General features: G+C 53.7%; 1 protein-coding gene across 5 annotated transcripts in view; it reads left to right on the plus strand.

The window, feature by feature from the left end:
• ADAM12 (ADAM metallopeptidase domain 12) overlaps positions 1 to 21,066 on the plus strand; it is a 177,612-nt gene that overhangs the window by 101,837 nt on the left and 54,709 nt on the right. For 4 of the 5 annotated variants that reach the window (XR_014000260.1, XM_081158285.1, XM_081158287.1 and 1 more), the window contains 5 exons: positions 4,639 to 4,704; positions 5,806 to 5,877; positions 7,478 to 7,647; positions 9,923 to 10,007; positions 14,113 to 14,261. Coding sequence is in view for 4 of the 5 variants with exons in the window: in XM_081158285.1 (XP_081014411.1) it covers positions 4,639 to 4,704; positions 5,806 to 5,877; positions 7,478 to 7,647; positions 9,923 to 10,007; positions 14,113 to 14,261 (542 nt within the window). In the remaining variant the exon portion in view is untranslated. The remainder of the gene's footprint in view (positions 1 to 4,638; positions 4,705 to 5,805; positions 5,878 to 7,477; positions 7,648 to 9,922; positions 10,008 to 14,112; positions 14,262 to 21,066) is intronic. The other variant, XM_081158286.1, reaches the window with a different exon arrangement.

Below are 21,066 nucleotides of genomic sequence, written 5' to 3' on the forward strand. Positions count from 1 at the left end.
ACCTCGTGACCTCGCGAGTCATGCTAACCGTCAACGTTTCTTCCATATGATTCTTTCGTTCATTCGACTTATTTCTCTAAATTCAAGCAGTTCGCACCCTCCTAACCGACGTCTTCTCATCCTTGAATTTCCCTCACACCTGTGGGGAGCGTGTGTCCCCCTCGCCTGCTGTCAGCGGGACCCTTTCGGGACTTTCCACTTGAACTTCACGTTCATTCTTCCTGCCCCGGGGCCTTCCTGTGGGACCCTAACTCCCTGTGGGTTACTCTGCTCCCGAGGTTTTCTGTGGCAGAAAAAGGACCTTGTTTCCTTCCCTTGCCTGTCACGCGGAAGGGGGAGATGGCTCCGTCGGGGACCGTGGCTCACCTCGACGTCGATACCCAGTCGGGGAGCTTGTGTCTGAATCCCCAAGCTGGACAGATACCCCACCGCACCCCACCCCACCAGCCGCTCTAGAGCTCCCACCCTGCTTTTCTCCCCACCCACCTCGAGCGACAGATCCCAGAGCAGGGGGCACAGGCCACCCCCACCGCCCCCCGCGCCTGTTTATTTCACTCTTGGAACAGCCGCCCTTTGACGGCCGACCTCGGAGAAGAGGTGATGCAGCCGGGGCTCCCCATCGGGGTAACACGGAGAGTGCTCACGTTGTTCCCGGGGCGCTTTGCTCTGAGCACCTTGATGAACACGCGGCGTCCACGCCGTGAGATTTATCACCCGGCAGCTGAAACGACGCTCACGTCTCGCGTAGAGGCGCCCGCCTGGGCCCTGCTCACCGGCCGTATTTTAATTTCTTAACGGAGCCTACAGCCCTCTCAGCTGTGATTGGCAGGGTAATTTCCCGTCATTTTGATGTCTAGGGAAGTGTGGAAAACCTGAATAGAAATGTTGTTTTGTTAATAATGCATGCTGAAGTGGAAATGGACCTCTAAATTGAAACGGAAGGCATCCGAGGCAGCTCGGCTTACTCTCAATATTTCTTTGGAAACCGTTGTAATTGTTTTTATGGAAGAGAAAATGTCCTTGACTTAAAGTGCAATTATATAATGAAAACGATACGCAAAGTAATTTTCAGTAAGTGGAGTGTTTGGGGACCGGAATGATGTCCCCGGTGGTGGGGGGCAGCACCTGTGGTGAGCAGGAAAGGGGCACATCCCAGCTCCCGACGCTCACCTGCCTCCCTACCTGCCTTTATTTATTTTTTATTTTTTATTTTTACACGGCCTTGCTTTTACTCTCCGAATTCGATGTAACTGCAGCTCGCTGATCTTGTTTACATTTGATTCTCCTGCCCCCACGAAATGGTAACTGTTGCAAAAATTGGTTTGCAGGCTGAGCTTTTTCTGCACTATTTGCATCTCCCGGGGCCAAGCCGTGAGAGTAAATCTGGGCTCGGCGTGTGCACCGGCCGTGATCGAAGCCGAGCTACTGTTTGTCGTTTCTACAAGGCTGCCCGTTAGATTTCCCTGGGCACCCCCGGTCCGAGCTGCTCAGTCTGCTCCCTGCCCGGCGTGTTTGTCAGTCCAGCCTGCAGAGCCCACTGAGCCCCCTCCCCCCCCCCAGCCATGGGCTCGGGTGCAAACTCACTCTCACCCCGGCCCCAGCAGCCCGGAGGACGGCAGAGGCTCCGCAGATCTGCTCCTAAGGAAAATCCCACCATGCATCCCAGAGGCAAATGTCCATTGTTGAAAATTATCATTTCTTCAGGGATTATCTATGCTATTTTTCCCAATGATGAGCCAAATGCAAACGCCCATATATTCTTTTTCTAGAAGGTGGCGTTTGCTTTGACTGCTGAGTACAAACAGGACGGGGGGGGGGGTCAGGGTGACACTGTTGTGTCCCCTCAAGAGCGGCCGTGGTGACGTGGACCCAGGCTGTGGTTCTGAGCGTGTGCACAGGTCGGCAGAAGCCCCGGCAGTGGTGGTAGAAACAGTGATCATGACCCCGGCCGGGTGGCTCAGTGGTTGAGTGCCCACCTAGGAACCAGGCGGTCACAGTTCGATTCCCGGTCCGGGCACAGGCCCGATTGTGGGCTGGATCCCCAGCCGGGGGCGTGCAGGAGGCAGCCGATCAATGACTCTCACATCGATGTTTCTCTCTCTCTCTCCCCTCCCTTCCCTCCCTTCCACTCTCTCTAAAAGTCAATAGAAAAAATATTCTCTGGTGAAGATTAACAAAACAAAAAAAAGAAAGTTACAGTGAGAATGTATTGTCACCGTAATCTCGACGGTGCTGTTCTGACTAGAGCTGGGCCGTGTTAAGTTCCCAGTGCCAGAGTTCTCACTGCAACGTGTTCGGGGGATAGTCTGTCTCCGGGGACTTGGCCGTGATGACGGGAGAGGCCCAGGAACTGCTTCCCTCTTGAGCAAGACTCACGGGACGCCTGGGTCTCCACCGGGGGCAGAGACCCCTGGGCCACGCTCGGGCGTGTGTTCCCATCTATTTGGGGAAGGGCTTTTGTTTATAACCCCAGACATGAACATTTAACCAGGCACCCAGTTTCCAATGTTGCTCTGCATATCAAAAATGTTAAATATGATTTTTTTAAAGAGCCGGGCTGCCCGAGTAGGTGGAGACCATGTGGAGGTCATTTAAGCCTCTCTGTGTGCGCAGCTGATAGACGGAAACCTTCGTGGCCCTGAGCCGGCCGCTCCCCCAGGGGCTTTTTATTATGATGTGGTTAGCTTCTCTCTGAGCTTGCAATTCTCTGAACTCATGAGAAAACTTGGGCTTCTCTGAAAACTGCGGAGACAGGAAAACGGTGCTCATGTGTTTGCTTTCATTCTCTGGAATGATGCATTTTCTAGATGACAGTCCAAGGCCGCTGGGAAATATCCCCGGTCATGGATTTCACCCCTTTGCAGACTCAAAGGTGTAAACGCCCAGACAAACAGGGCCCCTTCTAGGAGTTTTTCAATGGGAGATCAATTTTTTTTTTCATTTATAGAACTTTATTTTCTTCTATATAATTCGCTGAATCTGTCCTCTGTGAATCAGGGAATTGAGGATGGGGAGAGGTTTCTGCTTCTCTCACGCCTCAGCGAGGAACATGGCAAGAGAGAGCCTCACACTTTGGGACGGTGTGGCCAGCGGTGGATACCACGGGGGCCAATCTTGTTTCTTTCATAAATATGTAGTTATCACCATAAAACACACCTACAACATATAGTTACAACGCTCAACATCTTTTTCTTCTAAGGCTGTAGAAGTTTGAGAAATTACACCTTTCACAGTGCTTCTATTTTTCTTCCCACAGAAGGTGTCCAGATTTCTTTGGGGGATCCCAAAACTCATGAATCAGCACAGCTGGGCGGCGCAGGGAACGCTGCTGGGACACAAACATTTTTCTTGTAAAAATCTGTTTGCAAGGTCCCGGCCTGATGGGGGTTTGTTTTATAAAAGATGCTTCCCTCAGGATTGTGGGACCAGAAAGCTGATTCAAAGCATGCCTCGGTCCGTTTGTCTTTTGTCTGGAAGCCTGGTTATAACGGGCAGGTTTTGAACGTGAAGCGGTGTGTAGTTAACTCATAAACCAGAGGTATCCGTCATAAGGCCCGCGACCGGCTCAGCCCCATTTCCTCCAACTGCGCTTTATTGCAGAAACAGAAGGCTTTGTTTTTTTGTTTTCAATGTTTGCTTTTTGAGACCACCCTCCATGAATTGCTCTTTTTCTCCTAAAAAAAAAAAAAAAAAAAATGCCTTTGGGATTCTCCCAGTAATTCATGGAAGAGTGCAAATTTTTTTGAGGAAACCTGATTAAAATGTAACCCAGTGCCGAGGCCGCCTTTGTGTGAGGGGCTCCTGCTTCTGCGGCTGGGTCTTCCCTGTCTCAGGCCTGGATACAGGGTCCACATCCTTCCAGCTGTGTCGCTCCCGCCCAATCCCTTTTCTCCAGCGGCTTTTTTTTTCTTCACACTGTTTCTTTTTCTTTGTGTTCCTTTCTGGTTTTCCTCCTAACACCTCTTTCTCGCCTGGCTCTGTTCCCTGTTTACCAGCCTGGCTTTTCCCTGCTCCCCAGACCACCCGTCCTCCGTGGCCTCCCACTAGATTTTTGAACGACTGGCCACAGGAAACAAGCTCGCTGGCGTGGACAGCTCAGTGCTTCTCCAGAAGGGAGAACCCTAAGCCTAAGCCTAAGCCTAACGCTGCTCAAATTATATTCTCTCCCGCTTTTCTCAAATCACAAAACTGGACCCTAAAGTCAAAGGGAACAGCCGGGGACATAACTATCTGTAGTGACCTTCAGGTGTGCTGCACCCGGCCCGGGGTGAACGCCGTTGACCAGCTCCTGGTCCGGGGAGCGCTCTGCTGCGTGTTTCTGCTGCGTGTTTCTGTTGCATGTTTCTGTTGCGTGTTTCTGTTGCGTGTTTCTGCAAGTGTTTGTTCCGACCCTACAGTCAGGGTCTTGGCTGGAATGTGAAATCCCTTTGCAAAGATTTCCCAGGTGAAGGGAAACCGGTCACTCGAGCTGATGCCGGTCTCCGGAGGTCGCTGGGGTTGGAGGTGAGCGTCGGGGTGGGACGGAGGCGGTGAAGACAGAGGCCCCTTAGTTAAAGCGCTTGGGTGGGGAGAGGGCGGCGCTGTCCGGGAGCCCGGGGAGGCGCCCAGGGGAATTAAATCCACGTTTCCTTCCGGCAGCGTAAGCGAGAGACCCTCAAGATGACCAAGTACGTAGAGCTGGTTATCGTCGCAGACAACCGAGAGGTAAGAGCGCCTTGGAATGTCTCGGTGCAGCCGGTTTTTAAAAAAAAAAGGGGGAAAGAAAATGTTTAGCGGGCTATTGTTTGCTTTAATTGACCTCGTTTTCCAATGGCCCTTAAAAGCATTGTAAACAACCCATGGAAAAAGGGGCTGTCTGATATTATAAAATATAAAATATTAAAAATGTATCTGATGTTACAAAATAAAGGCCAAGGCCTGAAAACAAAAACCAAAACAAAAGCCAGTTGCTCTGCAGCGAAGTTCTCCAAGCGGGGACTCCTCGGGGAGCTGGGAGGTGGCCGTAGGACACATTCTAAACGGTTTTGGGGGGAAAGTTCAGTTTAAAAAATGCCCGATATGTCCTTGACCAAAATGATGAATGAAAGAGGCAGAGATGCAGCGGAAAACCCCTGCCTTCTGGTGCAGGGCTCGATGTTATGTTATTTTTTCTTTTAATTGATTTTTAATTAGAACTTTTGAGAATAGCTTCTCTGTGCTCATTTCTGCCTCTACCGCATGTTATGCATTAGGGGACACTTCCTCGGAGACTCAGCACCCGGGGATGAAACAGGCTTGACAGTGTCTCAGGAAACTGCCCTCGTCTGGGAGGTCAGATCAGAGGGGAGAGCGGGACTTTAACTTTCCATCCCTCCCCTCTGTGTTGTTTGACTGGTTGCCATGAGCATCTATTACTTTTATCATTTAATTTTTTAAAGCAAATATAAAGGACGTTTCTGAGGAAGTTAAAATCAAGTATGGTTTTGTGAACCAATGTCACCCCAGTAAGTTCAATTTTTTTAAAAAAATCAAGTTGACAATATGAAAAATGGCTTTGGACTGCCTTCTAGTTGTCTGTTTTTTCTTTGCCAAAATTGTGACTGCCTCCATCATTTATGAGGCTGGGACGACACACAAGTTACGCCAAGGAGCACTTGGCTCGGGCGAATTTCAGGGAGTTTCAGAAAATCCCGGATGGGAAATTTCTCGGCAGGGCGGGTCCTGGGCGGTTTGTGAAGCCCGAGACTTCACATTTCCAGGAGCTGGGAGGATGCGCTTTGATTGATATGCTTGCGGTGATTCATGCTGACATTTAAAATTGTTAAGTTTCAGAGGCAAGGAAAAGACCTGGAAAAAGTTAAGCAGCGATTAATAGAGATCGCTAATCACGTTGACAAGGTATGTTTTTTCTCCGGGTAATTAAATCACTCAGATTGTGTAAATGTTTGGAAATGAGGTGGAGGGAGTGAAGCTCACCTCATCTGACTGAGCAGGGAGCCAGGGAGCCGCCTCAGGTCCTGGGCTGGACCACGGACTTCCCTCCTCCGAGCACGGGGCCCGGGGCCTAGAGCGGCTGCGGGAGATGCCAGCCCACGCTGCCCGACTGCAGGGCCTGGGACACATCTCCTCCAGCTCTCTGGTGGCCAGGCAGATTCCCGGTCTCGGGCATCTCGGACTCCCAGTTAGATCCAGAGACCCCACAGGGTGATCCCACCCCTCAGAGAACTGCCAGGCCTGCCTCTTCCCAGGTCTCCCTGGGAAGGTCCCACGGGCCCCTGCACACGCCCCCATCAGCCCAGCCCTGTGCCAACAAGGCCCTGAGGGCGGCCTCTCAGTTGTAAGGGACACACAGGCTCCACAATTCTGGGACATGGCATTGATTTTCAGCCCAATCGGCAGGTGGGAAATCCCTCACTGAGAACCAGGAGGTGACAAAGGTGACATCCGAGCCGAAAGAGGCCCTGGAGTGTGGTCTAACCCCTGGGGCATTTGGGCATCAAAGACCCTCACATTGCCTGGAGGGTCTGCTTGTGGTGAGGGGGCTGTGGGGCGTGGCCATGAATACTAAAGATGGGGGATGGCCTGACCAGCGCATGCACCAGGAGGCCACTGGTTCAATTCCGGGCCCGGGCACATGCCCCGGTTTCAGGCTCGATCCCCAGCAGCAGGCAGCCCATCGACGTTTCTCTCTCATCGATGTTTCTGTCTCTTGCTCCCTCTCCCTTCCTCTCTCTCTGAAACCAATAAAATGAAAACCATTAAAAAAAAAAAAAAAAAAGATGGGGGACAGAAAGGCAACGAGAGACTTGCTCTGAGCTTTCTTTCTGAGCCCGCAGAAGGGCAACTTCTTTGTAACAGATCTTCCCCCGACACCCTCGGCCAGCCGGCCCCTGGCCGTGAGCAGCATGGTCATTAAAGCCCTGAGGAATTCTGTGCGCGCCTTTATTTTTCTGAAAGCTATTGATTTTCTCGCTTAATTAAAAGCTCTTAGATTGATGATAGGTGACAGAATATGTTGGTGTCGGCCAAGCCTGAGACTCTGCCAACAAATTAATCCAGATGCATTTTCAGTAACTCGAAGGTAGAAGATTTCGTTTGAAATGAACAAACGCGTGTCCTTGGCAGTGTCTGAAAATCCTAGCTCGCCCACTGTGTCCCTTGCAGCGGGTACGAGCTGGCAGGCCTTCGCTGCAAGGTGGCGACTCTGACTAGACTCCACATCTCTGCGCACATTTTTAATCGCCAGTGAATCCTGTGAGATGTGTGCTTCATACAAATAAGCGCAGACGCCAAACGGGGCTCGTAACTTGAGCGTCTAATGGGTGGGCACGTGTGCGAGCCTGGCGGGCAGCTCCTTGGGCGCGGGCGCCGCACACGTTCCTCGGCTCCGGGCCCGGGTCGGGGAGCGCACAGGCGTCCTCACGCGTGTCCATGAGATCCAGAGCGCGGCGCGGCAAGTTCCCGCTCGCGGGACCCCCAAGGCGCCCGTCCTCGTCAGTTTTACAGGCCGCTGAACATCCGCGTGGTGCTGGTGGGCGTGGAGGTGTGGAGCGACATCGACAAGTGCCCCATCAGCCAGGACCCGTTCACCAGCCTCCACGAGTTCCTGGACTGGAGGAAGATGAAGCTTCTACCTCGCAAGTCCCACGACAACGCACAGCTGGTCAGGTAGGACGTGCGTCGCCTGGCCTTTGCTTAAGGAAGGAGTGACCCCGGCACCCCCCAGCTCCCCCCGCGCAGTCCGCGGAGCGCGGGCCTCTCCCGGGACCCCCGACCTTGCGCCAGGGGCCTCCCGGCCGTCAGCGCGGGGCAGAGGCCCGACGGGGCCTGGGCTGCTGCGGAAGTCCCTCTGCCCGCCCTGGGGAAGCCCCTGCTCTGGCTGGCGTCCTAGTCATCCTCCGTCACCTGGGCGCTCTCCTTGCGCGACTTTTCCAGCCTTCCCTGTGGTGCAGTTGTCCAGAGGAGGCTGTTTTTTAAAGCTCACTCTCTTTCGTTCTGAGCGGGAACTGTTTACGGCCCCTCTGAAGACAAGGCCTCCGGGCCAGCGGTCAGGTGCTCGGAGAGCGAAAGCCTTGCTCCCCCTCCCGCTTCACGGTCAGGCTTCGGTTTTCTGGGTCCGAGATGACCAGCAGGGAAACATGTTAACCTCGAGTTCTGACTCTCAGTCCGGTTGTATCGGGCGCTGGTTAGGTACCAAACAGCCTCACTCTCGGAGCTTGGAACATGACGGTGTCCCGCAAGGAAACCTCCCGGCTTGGGGGTCCCCGTCTGGGGGGAAAGGTGACAGTAAACGGGAAATTCCAAGACAGTCAGTGAGGGAACACACGTCTAGGACGTAACAATACATCGGTAAGATGTTACAGACTCCTTTCTTATCCAAAAGGAAAAAAAGACACTCTTATCATAATCTAAATTGATATAAGGTAGACTGTTCCCAAAGTGATAAACTTTTATTAAAATCCTTAATAAAAGGATTTTATTTTATTTTATTTTCATGCCGCTCATATCCCTGCATTAAAAGCTTTGGAGGTAGAGACTCTTTTCTTTAACTCACTGGATCTAGTTTATTGAACATTTATGGGAAGTAAAAAAACCAGCCCTGCGCCATCCTCTCTTTAGAAAACGCCCACATCGAGCTGAGGCTGGTGGGTTCCCCAGTCGTTTACTTTGGCCATTTCCACAGGGTTTGTTTTCTTTGCTCTGTCTTGGATATTTGTGGTCGCCTCATATTTTGTGCATTGATTAATCCTGAACTACTAAAAAGTGGAATCAAAGTGTTTTGTTTTGACTTTTTTCCCAAATGGAGTCTGTCCAACTTGAACATCTGGAAATAAATTAGCCTCTTATATAACCTTCTCATTTATATACGTATATAATTGCATCTGTTAAATGGCCTATATAGATATAAATGTAAAATCTGCAATCCCTGCTCTTGTCTATAAGAGTGCAGGGGGTGGGCGGGTGGATACATAAGTACATACACACATACACACATACATACATACACACATACATATACACATACACATACATACATAAGGTTGTATACATGCTCCTTTTTGTCCAACTGACCACTGCCAGAATACCTAACTTTTCAACTAATGTATGTAAAATCGATGTATGTACCTGGCCAAGATAACATGGATAACTCATCTGTTTCCCTTGAAGGAGACTCAGCAAATACACTTTCATTTTTAATGTATGAGGTTGGGATTAAAAGCACTTGCATTCAACAGGCCTCGAGGCCATTAGACTCACTGGTTAAGATCCCACAGAAGGGAAACGGCACTAAGTCATCAGTCCCCTTCCAGAAGCTTCCACCCAGGGTGCTGAGGCTTTGTGGGTGCTGACGTGTACGCCGACTCCAGAGGGTCAGCCACTTTTCTGCCAGTTTCATTTTTATGAGCTCCATTAGCAGGACGTCGTGGAAGAGTTTGGGTTTCTGTCCTAATTGCCGTGTTACCCAGGAGAGCAAAGTTCAGCTACAACAGAAAATCACGTGAGCCACTGAATGCATTTAATTTAATTACCAGCGATTCCCTGTGACCCTTCTCAGCCCTCCCATCAGCAGACTTGTTTGAAAGGAGCAGCTCCCCCCAGTCCCTTAGGAAACAGGCAGAACACACCTTCCACATACACGAGTCAGGACTGGCCGTCAAGTCTTGAAAACAGAAATCTGAAAGGGTTATGGGGCCGCGATGCACCTGGAAAATAAATCGTGGGGAAGCGAAAGATAAAATCGCCCATCAATGTGCCCCCAAGCAGCTACCGATCTTAGCACAGGCTTCTGCAGCTCCAGCGGGATGCAGGTCACTCTGTGGCTGTGTGTGCGCTTTGCTTGCATGCACCCTGCTTTTTCTCATTAAAGGTTCAAAACCAAAAACTATATATTAGAAAATGTCTTCATTCTATATTAAAGAACCTCCTTTCTTTTGTTTCCTAGTGGGGTTTATTTCCAAGGGACCACCATCGGCATGGCGCCCATCATGAGCATGTGCACTGCGGAGCAGTCTGGCGGCATTGTCATGGTAAGCCGGGGTCGCCAAGGCATCACAGCAGGGTCCCATCCCCCTCGAGGAGTTCCCAGGGAATCTCTACTTTCACCAGACCTTGTGAAATCAGGTTCTTTTTGTTAATGCTTTTTAGAGTTTTGTTGCTGTTGTTGTTAATCTCACCGAAGGATATTTTTTCCATTGATTTTTAGAGAGAGAGGAAGGAAGGGAGGGGCCAGGGATTGAACCTGCAACCCAGGTACATGCTCTTGACCGGGAAATCGAACCCACGACCCTTCAGTGCATGGGCCGACGCTCCAACCACCGGGCCACACCGGCCAGGGCAATGCTTTTTAGATTTAATTCTACCATCCTTCTAGCTCTGTCTGTGATCTTATATATCCCACAGTATTTTAGGGGCTGCTTATGAAATGCATCGATCTGCACCCTGGGAAGGTGAGCGTGTGAAAATAGCTCAGTGCAGACCAGTCTTCCCCATTTATGGAGAAAAAGTCCCAACTGGGATTTGGGTCAGAGCGGTCCGGCCCAGGAATTCCCTCCCGGCGCTGGGATGAGCCAGGGCACCGGGGTTGCCCTCATCTCTCCGCCTCGTGGACAGCCTGCGGTCTCACCAAACATAACCGTTAGAACGGTTTTCTGATGGTTCTGCCTCCAGGCCCAACAGCCAGAAGTCTGAGGTTTTTAACCACTTACCGCCGCAAATGCTTGACATACCTCCTAGCCAGTGTCCAATCGGTCTGCATAATAACCTTATTCTTGGAGGCGGAGGCCCGGGTTTATTGCTTTACAAGGATCATTTTGTCATACATGGGCTATGTGTGTTTGTAAAAGGAAATAAAACGGGAGGAATATTTGGGACTTGTTTCTTATGGATTTAAGAGGGAGGCAGCTTTGCCGGGCTGCCCAACGGGGGACTCCTGCTCCGGTCCATCCCATAATTAAAGGGAAGGTTCCACCGCCGGCCAATGCTGTCCCTGCTCTGAAAGCAGGGTGTCCACTCTGCACCAGCCCTCAGACAGGGAGTGTCCTCAGAGACCCTTCCACCATCCCCACTAAACAAACAGAACCTAGTCCTTCCAAGAAACCGCGAATCCCTCCTCATTTTTCAAACAGAACATTTGTGAATATTCCATTGTATGAAAGGGGGGCGGGAGGCTTGTTCTGCTGACTCTGGTTTTCCCTCCACACACTGTCTGCCCCCATCTTCTTAGTGGGTACACACGAGGGAGGGTTTCCTCTTCTCTGGGCAGCTGGGAGTTCACAGAAGCATATGCCCGTGGGGAGGCAGGAGAGCCCGTGGGGAGGCTGGAGAGCCCACGGGGAGGCACGAGAGCCTGTGGGGAGGCTGGAGAGCCTGTGGGGAGGCTGGAGGGCCCGCGGGGAGGCACGAGAGCCCGCGGGGAGGCCGGAGGGCCTGCGGGGAGGCACAAGAGCCCGCAGGGAGGCTGGAGAGCCCACGGGAGGCTGGAGGGCCCGCGGGGAGACTGGAGGGCCCACGGGGAGGCACGAGAGCCCGCGGGGAGGCCGGAGTGTCCGCGGGGAGGCTGGCGTGCCCGCGGGGAGGCCGGAGAAGCTGTTTGGAGGGGTTGGATTTCTGGCTTGAATGGGCTCCCGTCTGGTTTTCCTTGAACCTGGAAGCCCCGTGTGTGATCTGTACCAGGGAAGCCACTGGAAAGTTTGGTTTTTGGTGGTGCCAGGTTAATTTCAAGTCAGACCCCAGCTCTGTGTTTACAGAGCCGCCTGTAAAGTTTTGAGAGGGATTCATTTTCTGTTTCGTGGCTCCGCGGCTGGCTGCTAACTGACTCTGCCACTTCAAATCCGTGCAAATGTTTTTAGAGCCGAAGCTGAACTCCTCACAGGCATGGCGGGTGCTCGGCGCTTCAACGTTTTATAACCAATCCAATTGTATTAAGTGGCTTTTTTGAATTCACACCCCTTATTCTGTTTCCATACAAGCATTTTACCAAGATTTCTTCTGGAAGAGCGTACAGGGGCGCCTAACTTAAAAAAAAAAAAATGCTGAGCATGAATGTGGGAAATAAAAGCAAATATGCAGCCGGCAGTGAGAGTCCTCAGGCCAAGGCTCCTCAACAGGACATACGTTTGGCCCAGTGGGCAGCGGCCGAGACCCGCCTTAGACACATTCCCTGCTTACTCCGCACGTGAGAGAAGCGTCAGGTGGGAAGACACGGCTGCTCCCCTCCAGTGTCCGTAACATTCACCCACAAGCAAGGTCAGCTGCTCCACCAGATGGAAAACCTCTAGACTTTCTCCCAGCGTCTTGGAACTTAAGTTCATGGGCAGCCACACCTCGTTCAAAAACCCACAGATGGGAGAGGAAGGAGGGCGGGAGCAAGGGGCCAGGGCTCCTAATCCAGGACAGGGCAGTCATTCATTTTGGCAGCTTAACGCCACGCTCTTGTATCACACCGGCCTCAAACAGTCTCGGGTTGGGGATTATGCCATAAATAAAGAGGTGGCTTTTGTCTTTCCTCATTACAAATGTAAGCTGTTTACCAGGGTTCTTCAGGGACATTCTGATTATAACCACCATGCGTGGAAGAATGTAAAACAATTTGGCAATGAAAAGCAAAACCAGGATATTCAGTGGCAAAGAAGCAGCAGATGCAGAGTAGCCTTGTAAGGATGAAGTCCCTGAATTCTGAGCCAGAGTAAAGCTCAGTCCAGCCCATCACGTGCTGAGCTCGACCACGTCTCCTCGCCGGCCAGCATTACCCCCGAGGGTGGGCTTCCCGAAACGTATCTGTGCAGCTTCCTACACCAGGAAGCTGGAAAGCCCAAGCCAAGTCATTTATGAGGAATTTCACCCACTCTGGGAGTAACGGGGCTCCCTGACGTGCCACCCTTTTCTTAGGCCCGGCTGTAACCACTAGCACACCCATAGGATCATACAGGAGAGCACCCTTCCGAGGGGCCCCACAAGACTGTCTGCCTTTTCTCTAAAACTTAGCACCCCATTTCCTGGAAGCCTCTGGGAAACCCCCTTATCTCGAGCGAGGGCAGCAAGAAGCAGGATCCAGGTTAGGTGCCTCCGTCACAGAGACACCCTTGGTGGGCCTGCTTTCTGCAGGTCACATTCACTAGTTAAGTTTTATATACAATATATTTTTAGTTTGTTTTAATACCTAGTTAGCCAGGCCATCCATGCGCTCCACCAAGCCGGGGCGGCCAAGCCGAGCCTACTGCCTCCCCAAATCAAGCCAAAGGTTGAGGGAATCCCAGCACCCCAAGCCCGAGAATCGGGCACCTCCTTCCATTCCCAGAGCCCGCCTGACAAAGGAAGGGGCCAGTGCGAGGGAGCCCAACAGACTCAATTCAGTGAGTCTCCAAGCGATTGCTCGGCGCGCTTGGGGTTCTTCGTGAGTTGTGAATTTTCCAAGGAGCCGTCTCCCGGCAACGCCCAGGTCCTAGCAGGACGTCTCGGGGACGTTTCCCCGACCAGCTCTCCGTCCACGGCATCTCAGTCATGGGTAAAGTGGCCCTTCTGTTACCCGCCGAGGACTGAGACCTTCCTGTGATGTGGACGGCGTTTTGCTTCGTCAGTGGGAAGGCATTTCCCAGGAGGGAGCAGGAAACAGATGGAGGCGGTCGCCTTGGCTCTGTCATGGAGAGACGTAGGACTCCTGTGTGTGCCCCTGCGCCGCAGGCCCCTCAGCAGAAGGGCCCCACGCTGGTTTCACTGGATGTGTCAAATCTTTTTTTAAGTTTTTTTTTGGTCAATTCTCACCTGAGGATATTTTCCCATTGATTTCCAGAGAGAGTGGAAGGGAGGGAGAAACATCGACGTGAGAGAGAAACATCCATTGGTTGCCTCCCACACACACCCTGGGGATCGAACTTGCAAGGTACATGCCCTTGACCGGAAATCGAACCCATGGCCCTTCGGAGCACAGGCTGGCGCTCCAACCACTGAGCCACACCGGCCAGGTTTTATTTGTTTTTTAAAGTTTTAACTCAATAACATGGCTCTCTATGGGTTCCTTCTAGGGGCGTGGATCCAGCGAAATGTTGAGAAAAGTACCCGCCTGGGAGGAGGGGGACTGGGAAGCAGGCTGGGGAGATGTGAGCGGTAAGTCTGTGCTCTTGTGTTTTCTTGGAGGACCACTCGGACAGCCCCCTCGGCGCGGCCGTGACCCTGGCGCACGAGCTGGGCCACAACTTCGGGATGAACCACGACACCCTGGAGAGAGGCTGCAGCTGCAGGACGGCTGCCGACACAGGAGGCTGCATCATGAACCCCTCGACCGGGCAAGTACCTCGCCCAGCTGCTCCCGAGCCGGGCCGCAGCTGGAAACGTGCACCGGGAAACAGCTGAGCGGAAACGCCCTGGCGCGCCCGCCGGAGAGCCGTGGAAGCTTCTAGAGAGAAACCCCTTCCCCAGGAGCAGGAGCAGCTGTGCTGCTCAGAGTCACAGGCAGCAGATTCAGCCAGCCGCGACCGAAACCGCGCCCGGCCCGGCGGGGAATCGGGGTGCGGAGGGCTGGCTGTGTGTTTCACACGGGGACGCGCGCCCACGAATTTGCTGTCTGCGGGGAGGGGCAGGTGTCCCGGGGCCCATCCTCCACGGACACCAGGGTCAGCTGCGGTATTTGGGGAGTCAAAGGGTGGGAGGGTGTCAGCTTCCCGAACCCCCACATTGCTCAAGGGTCCACTCTCTACGCCTCCAGAAGGGGTTCCCGGTGACTAGGAAGGTTATGTTGTTAATCAATATGGTTAATGTTAAAAGAGACAAATGGAAGAAAGGAAACTCTAGACTGGAAATACTGGGCTGGGGTTGAACAGCCGGGTAGCCCCGGTTCTCACACCAAATATTTTTGGTGATTCAGGCATATTAGTAGCCCTCTGGCCCTTCAGCTCCTCGTCAGTAAAGGAGTGAGTCAGTCCTTCCTCCTTCCTTCCTCCCTCCCTCCCCCCTCCTTCCTCCCTCCTCCCTCCCTCCTCCCTCCCTCCTCCCTTCCTCCCTCCTCCCTCCCTCCTTCCTCCCTCCTTCCTCCTCCCTCCTTCCTCCCTCCTCCCTCCCTCCTTCCTCCCTCCTCCTTCCTCCCTCCTCCCTCCCTCCTTCCTCCCTCCTTCCTTCCTCCTCCCTCCTTCCTCCCTCCTCCCTCCCTCCTTCCTCCTCCCTCCTTCCTCCCTCCTCCCTCCCTCCTCCCTCTTCCCTCCTTCCTCCCTCCTCCCTCCTCCCTCCTTCCTCCCTCCTCCCTCCCTCCTCCCTCCTCCTCCTTCCTCCCTCTTCCCTCCCCCCTCCCTCCTCCTTCCTTCCTTCCTCCCTCCCTCCTCCCTCCTCCTCCTTCCTCCCTCCTCCCTCCTCCTTCCTCCCTCCCTCCTCCTTCCTCCCTCTTCCCTCCCCCCTCCCTCCTCCTTCCTTCCTTCCTCCCTCCCTCCTCCCTCCTCCTCCTTCCTCCCTCCCTCCTCCTTCCTCCCTCCCTCTTCCCTCCTCCCTCCCTCCTCTTTCCTTCCTCCTCCCTCCTCCCTCCCTCCCTCCTCCCTCCTCCTTCCTCCCTCCCTCCTCCTTCCTCCCTCCCTCCTCCTTCCTCCCTCCCTCTTCCCTCCTCCCTCCCTCCTCCTTCCTCCCTCCCTCCTCCTTCCTCCCTCCCTCTTCCCTCCTCCTTCTTCCCTCCTCCTTCTTCCCTCCTCCCTCCCTCCTCTTCCCTCCCTCCTCCCTCCTCCTTCCTCCCTCCCTCCTCCTTCCTCCCTCCCTCTTCCCTCCTCCTTCTTCCCTCCTCCTTCTTCCCTCCTCCCTCCCTCCTCTTCCCTCCCTCCTCCCTCCTCCTTCCTCCCTCCCTCCTCCTTCCTCCCTTCTCTCTCCTTCCTTCTTTCCCTCAATCCATCCATCCATCCATCCTTCTATCCGTCACTCCGCCCGTCCACCCTTCTCCCTACTGATTTGCTCACACATTAGAGTATTTCTGAGCCCCGGGCCTGCTGGGGAGGGCACGGCCAAGGGGGGCCCTGCGGCTCTAAACTCTGTGACGGGCGCGGTAGCCAGGCGCCTCCTCCTGGTGCTCTCTCATACTGGGCCAGCCCTTCACACCGGCGCGTTTCCGTGGCAGTGCCGATGGGCAGGAGCCAAATCACCCTGCAGACAGTTGACAGCCACAGGGAGGGTGGCATTGTTCAGAGCTCAGCAAATCACTTAAAAGGCTTTTTTTCCCCTCACCAGGGGTTTGCTAATAGCCTCCCCTTGATTTATACCTTATTAGCGATTTCTAAGTTTTCTCTTTTGCTGAGCTTGTGCTTTTGTGTAAATCTTTTCTATTTGGTTCTCATTTATGATCCGGCATTCCTGTCCAGAGAGTGGTGTTTTTAATTTTCTCAGATGGAAAGAAACTTCCTAAGCGAGTGGGTGAATTAATCACAAGAGCCCACAGTGCGGGGGAGGTCGGGCCGCCCCGCGGCCCCCGGTCATCCATCACCCGCCGCAGACCCTGGGCTGCTTTTCTTCTCCAGGGTTATCTCCACGCGTCGCGCCCGCAGCGCACAGGCCCGGGAGAGCGGGAGAGTGGATTCGGTGAGATCATGCGTCTCTGTAAATTACAAATCACCCCGCAAAGACACGGTGGTATTATGATTATTGTTTGGCTCGCGGGGAGGTTGGAACTATTGGTGAGCAAAGGGCCTTTTTCTGAATTCCTGCTCGTCGGAAAGCTCGCGAATGCCGCGGGAGGTCATTCAGCGCGCCCACGGTTTCTGTGTGAACGGCTTGTTTTAAACTCGCCCACATCCAAACACCGGCCTTCTCCCGGACCTCCCCCCACGGCCGACTCAGGCATGAGTGGCAAATCTTAAAAACGGGATTTCAGCGTTAGCCCAAAGGCGACTTGCTAAGAGACAAGTTCATGACTGCTTTAATGATATTAAACTCTCCCGGATTCAAAAGGAACCGAGCACTGCAGGTGGTTTACAGGGGGATGTGCATCCCCAGATATACCTGGTTTATTCTCTATCAAGACATTCCAGGATCCGGGCCCTGGACGTTTTAAGTGACTGCCGTTGCCAACAGATGGGACCCACAGGCCTGGAAAAACGGGAGGGCAAGCGGAGCTCTTTCAGACGCACGTCTCGTGACTTGAGTGGCCCGTCGCCAGCGCAGCCGAGGGAGTTTCCTTACGGGCAGCATTATTAATTAGCACGGGTCTTTGCGCACGTGAGAGTGTGTGTTTTATGTCTTCGGATAATTAACAGTGAGACCCGTCTTGGAAATGACTCTTTGGCAAAAGCGGTATCGGGGAATTCGTGTGGGAGTTTCAACTCAGCTAAGCCCATCCGGTGATGAGCTTCTCGGAGCACTGGGCCGTCGGGGGTGAGAGCCAAGTACGCCAGGTTTCTGGGAGTGAGGGAAATGTGAATGAGTTGAACACCCCAGGAAAAGAATATTTAGCATAATAGTAAATATCACTTCCTAGGGTGGGGGAGGGGGGCAGGATAGACATTCAAACATTACTCTCAGAGTTTCCTTCACTTTTTGCAATAAGGTTTCTGTTAAGAGGAGGTTGGAGTAATAGAGTCATCTCGTCACACACTTCGACAAAAGTTGGGGTTACGACCGTGAATGTGACCGACCCGTTTCTTGCCCTCGTGGAACTTGCTCCACGGGGAAGAGAGAGAGAACTGACACCTCTAAGCGCTGCTTGGCCAATGTGGCCCAGTAGCTGAGTGTTGACCCATAAACCAAGAGGCCACGGTTCAATTCCCGGTCAGGGCACAGGCCCAGGTGGTGGGCGCGATCCCCAGTCGGGGGTGTGCAGGAGGCAGCCGGTCGATGTTTCTCTCTCATTGACGTTTCTATCTGTCTCTCCCTCTCCCTTCCTCTCTCTCTGAAATCAATTAAAAAAAAAAAAAAAAAGACTGTGCTCCCCAGTTGCCAGCAAGAGTGTGACGCGTGTGAAGCACCCAGGATAGTGGGGGCTGAGAAAATAAGCGAATGAGGGTTACCTCCGGCTCCCTGGGGTGTAGCCGGACATTCAGGGATCACATCCGCAGCCAGATCAAATAACCACAGTTAAGGAGAGAGCGTCGCCATTCGCCTTCCTCCGGAGTTTGTATAATTGGCTCATTCGATGCCGTTTAACTCAGCTCAGGAAACAACCTTCGCGTGTCCACTTGCTACATGGCTGCCTGGATGCGGAGCACATCTGGGTGCCTCTACCCAGTTCAGCCTCCCGCAGTGGGCCCGGCCTCTGCCTTGGGACAAGCCCACCGCAGGATGCAGGGTCAGGCGACCGATCACACCAAAACCACTCGCTTAGTCTGTGCTCCAGAGCCTGAGGGCAGGTGGGGGCGTAGACACAGAAGACAGGAGCCTTGGCTTCTAGGAACTCGCGTTGTGGCGGGGATGGCCGACCTGAAGCTCAGGGCTCTGATGGGATGTTTTAGGGCACCGTGAGGCTCATCCTGGGGGCATCCACCCTGAGTTTAGGAGAAAATTTTAAGCATAACTAGAATAGCATTTTACACCTTTTTAAACTGACTAATTCACTGTGAGCAGGAGCAAATGTTGGAAGGGGTGGGGGTGGGCAGGGGGGACAGTCCAGGATAAAGTCCAGTCTGAAGGACTGAACTGGGTTAGGCGAGTCTCCAGAGAATTCCTAGCTCATGTAACGGGAAAACTGGATTTCTTTCTGAGGAAGCCTCTGTCTGAATGTGTTTCAAGGGACTGAAATGAATGGTACTTTTCGGAGAAAAATTCCCCAGAGCTGCGGATGTGGTGGGAATTGGGAATTGATAGATTCGATGCATCTGGAGAGTCTATACTCTGTGTAGAACTTGCTTTCTTGAAAATCAGTGCAGGTTACACGTAATTATACACTTAATTAAAGCTCACCCCCTTTGAATTTTGAGGGGCCGAGATGGTGAGATACATTTATCGAGGGACTTTGGGAGAAAGGGGTGGGAGGAAACTATTTCCCCGTATCGGCTCTTCATTTGATTATTTTTTCCCTCAAGGAAAAGTTTAAGACAGTCTCTACTTCCTTCTTCAAACTGGGGAGGACATGGAAATCTTTATCCAAGGAGGGAAAAAGAGGAGCCGCTACCAAACGAGGACTCCGGTGAGACTAAAGCAGCTCTGGTCAGGATCATTTCCATCCCACGGCCGGAGCAATGTGTTGGCTGCACCTCAAAATTATCATAAAGGAAAAATGAACTGACAGGAGGGACTTTTCACAACAGTTCAAGAGGGCAGGTCAATGTCGGGCACCTTCTTGTTTCCACTGCCTGTAACTAGGTGCTGCCCGCTGGAAAATACAGGCGTTTATCTGCGATAGAGGCAGAGTTGGAATAAGCCGCCGCCCGAGGGCGTGAAAGAACTGTCCTCAGGCCCTCTTAAGCTGAACGCCACGCGCAGGTCAGACCAGGGAGGCCAGGCCTCGCGGCCACTGTTCCTCGACTGCCCGGTTCCGGGGAAGCAGATGCAGGCAAACGTGACTTTGGCCCCCGAGGACTGCTCTCAGGACGTCGTTTCATCGGCCACCCGTGTGAGGTGGGCGTGATCGTGCTGATCCTGAGGACGAGGGAGCTGGAGCTCAGGAAGTTAAGTGAGCGACCCGCACTCTCAGACTGACCCAGGTGGAAGCCCCCGGGCGTAAGGCCGCGTTGCGGGAGCCACACTCCTGCCTTTGCACCTTCTTACGCCTCATCTCGAATGAAAACGTGCAGCAGCTTGAAACCTCAGAGAGAGGAGAAAGGCAGCTATCCTGGGGTGCTGGTCAGAGAAGAGTGTGCTCAGCTCCATGCAGCCGGGCTCCATGCAGCTGGGCTCTCTGCAGCCAGGCTCCATGCAGCTGGGCTCTCTGCAGCTGGGCTCTCTGCAGCTGGGCTGTGTGCAGCCGGGCTCCATGCAGCTGGGCTGTGTGCAGCCGGGCTCTATGCAGCTGGCCCCCGTCCATGCAGCCAGGCTCCATGCAGCTGGGCTGTGTGCAGCTGGGCTCTATGCAGCTGGCCCCTGTGCAGCTGGGCTCTCTGCAGCCGGGCTCCATGCAGCTGGGCTGTGTGCAGCCGGGCTCCATGCAGCTGGGCTCTCTGCAGCCAGGCTCCATGCAGCTGGCCCCTGTGCAGCTGGGCTCTCTGCAGCTGGGCTCTGTGCAGCTGGGCTGTGTGCAGCTGGGCTCTATGCAGCTGGCCCCTGTGCAGCTGGGCTCTCTGCAGCCGGGCTCCATGCAGCTGGGCTGTGTGCAGCCGGGCTCCATGCAGCTGGCCCTCGTCCATGCAGCCAGGCTCCGTGTAGCCGGGCTGAGCATGAAACTGGGCCTTGTGCAATCCAGCCTCCCGCTGCGTTTGCCACATGGAAGTGGCCACAAGCGTGTTACCATGTTTGGGCTTCCTGCGGGGACTAAAGCCTCAGTACAGAGCAGCGTCCCTGTGCGGCTTCTGGGCAGCAGGAAGGGTGCACCATTTTTAAGCCATTTAGTTCTGCAAACCTCCTTCGACTTGTGTCACAGCAGCAGAGAATTACTTCCTGTTGTTGCTCATTAACGCGGCATTTTATTTGTGGTGGAACATGTGTGAAAACAGGGCAGCTGAAGTTCTGCCAATCTTTCCCCTCCCCGCACCCTCCCACGGCTTCCTCCTTCCCGGGACGTGTGGCATGGAGGCTGTGGCGTGAGGTCGGGGTGAACCGTGGCCTCTCAGCCACCAGCAGGACCCAGCAGGACCCACTCTCAGCCCCGCCGGGTCTGGAATCTTGTTTGTCTTGTTCAATGATGAGTCTTGTTCCCAGCACCTAGAAGAGTGCCCGGAACATGGCCGAGTTCATGGTAGAGCAACATCTTTACCGCAGGGATGAACGGATGGAAGAATCGGGGGGGGGGGGGTGAGGAAGAAGATGGGTGGGCGGCTTGGAGGCATCTACTTGACCACTTTTTCTGTCGCATCTGATGAGAAGTGTCTTCCCTGTCGCAGACTTGCAGAATCACAGAAGCAGCTGGCCCGGCCTGTGCAGGCCTGTCCCCTGGCGCAGGAGGGAGGGCGGAGCTGCCTCGGCCTGGACTGTTCCATATTAGCCTCTCGTCTGTTTACGTCCGTCCAGCCCCATTCCGAGCGGGCAAGCCCTGTGGAG

This window comes from Miniopterus schreibersii (assembly GCF_964146895.1).
Source record: "Miniopterus schreibersii genome assembly, chromosome: 14".
NCBI lineage: Eukaryota > Metazoa > Chordata > Mammalia > Chiroptera > Miniopteridae > Miniopterus > Miniopterus schreibersii.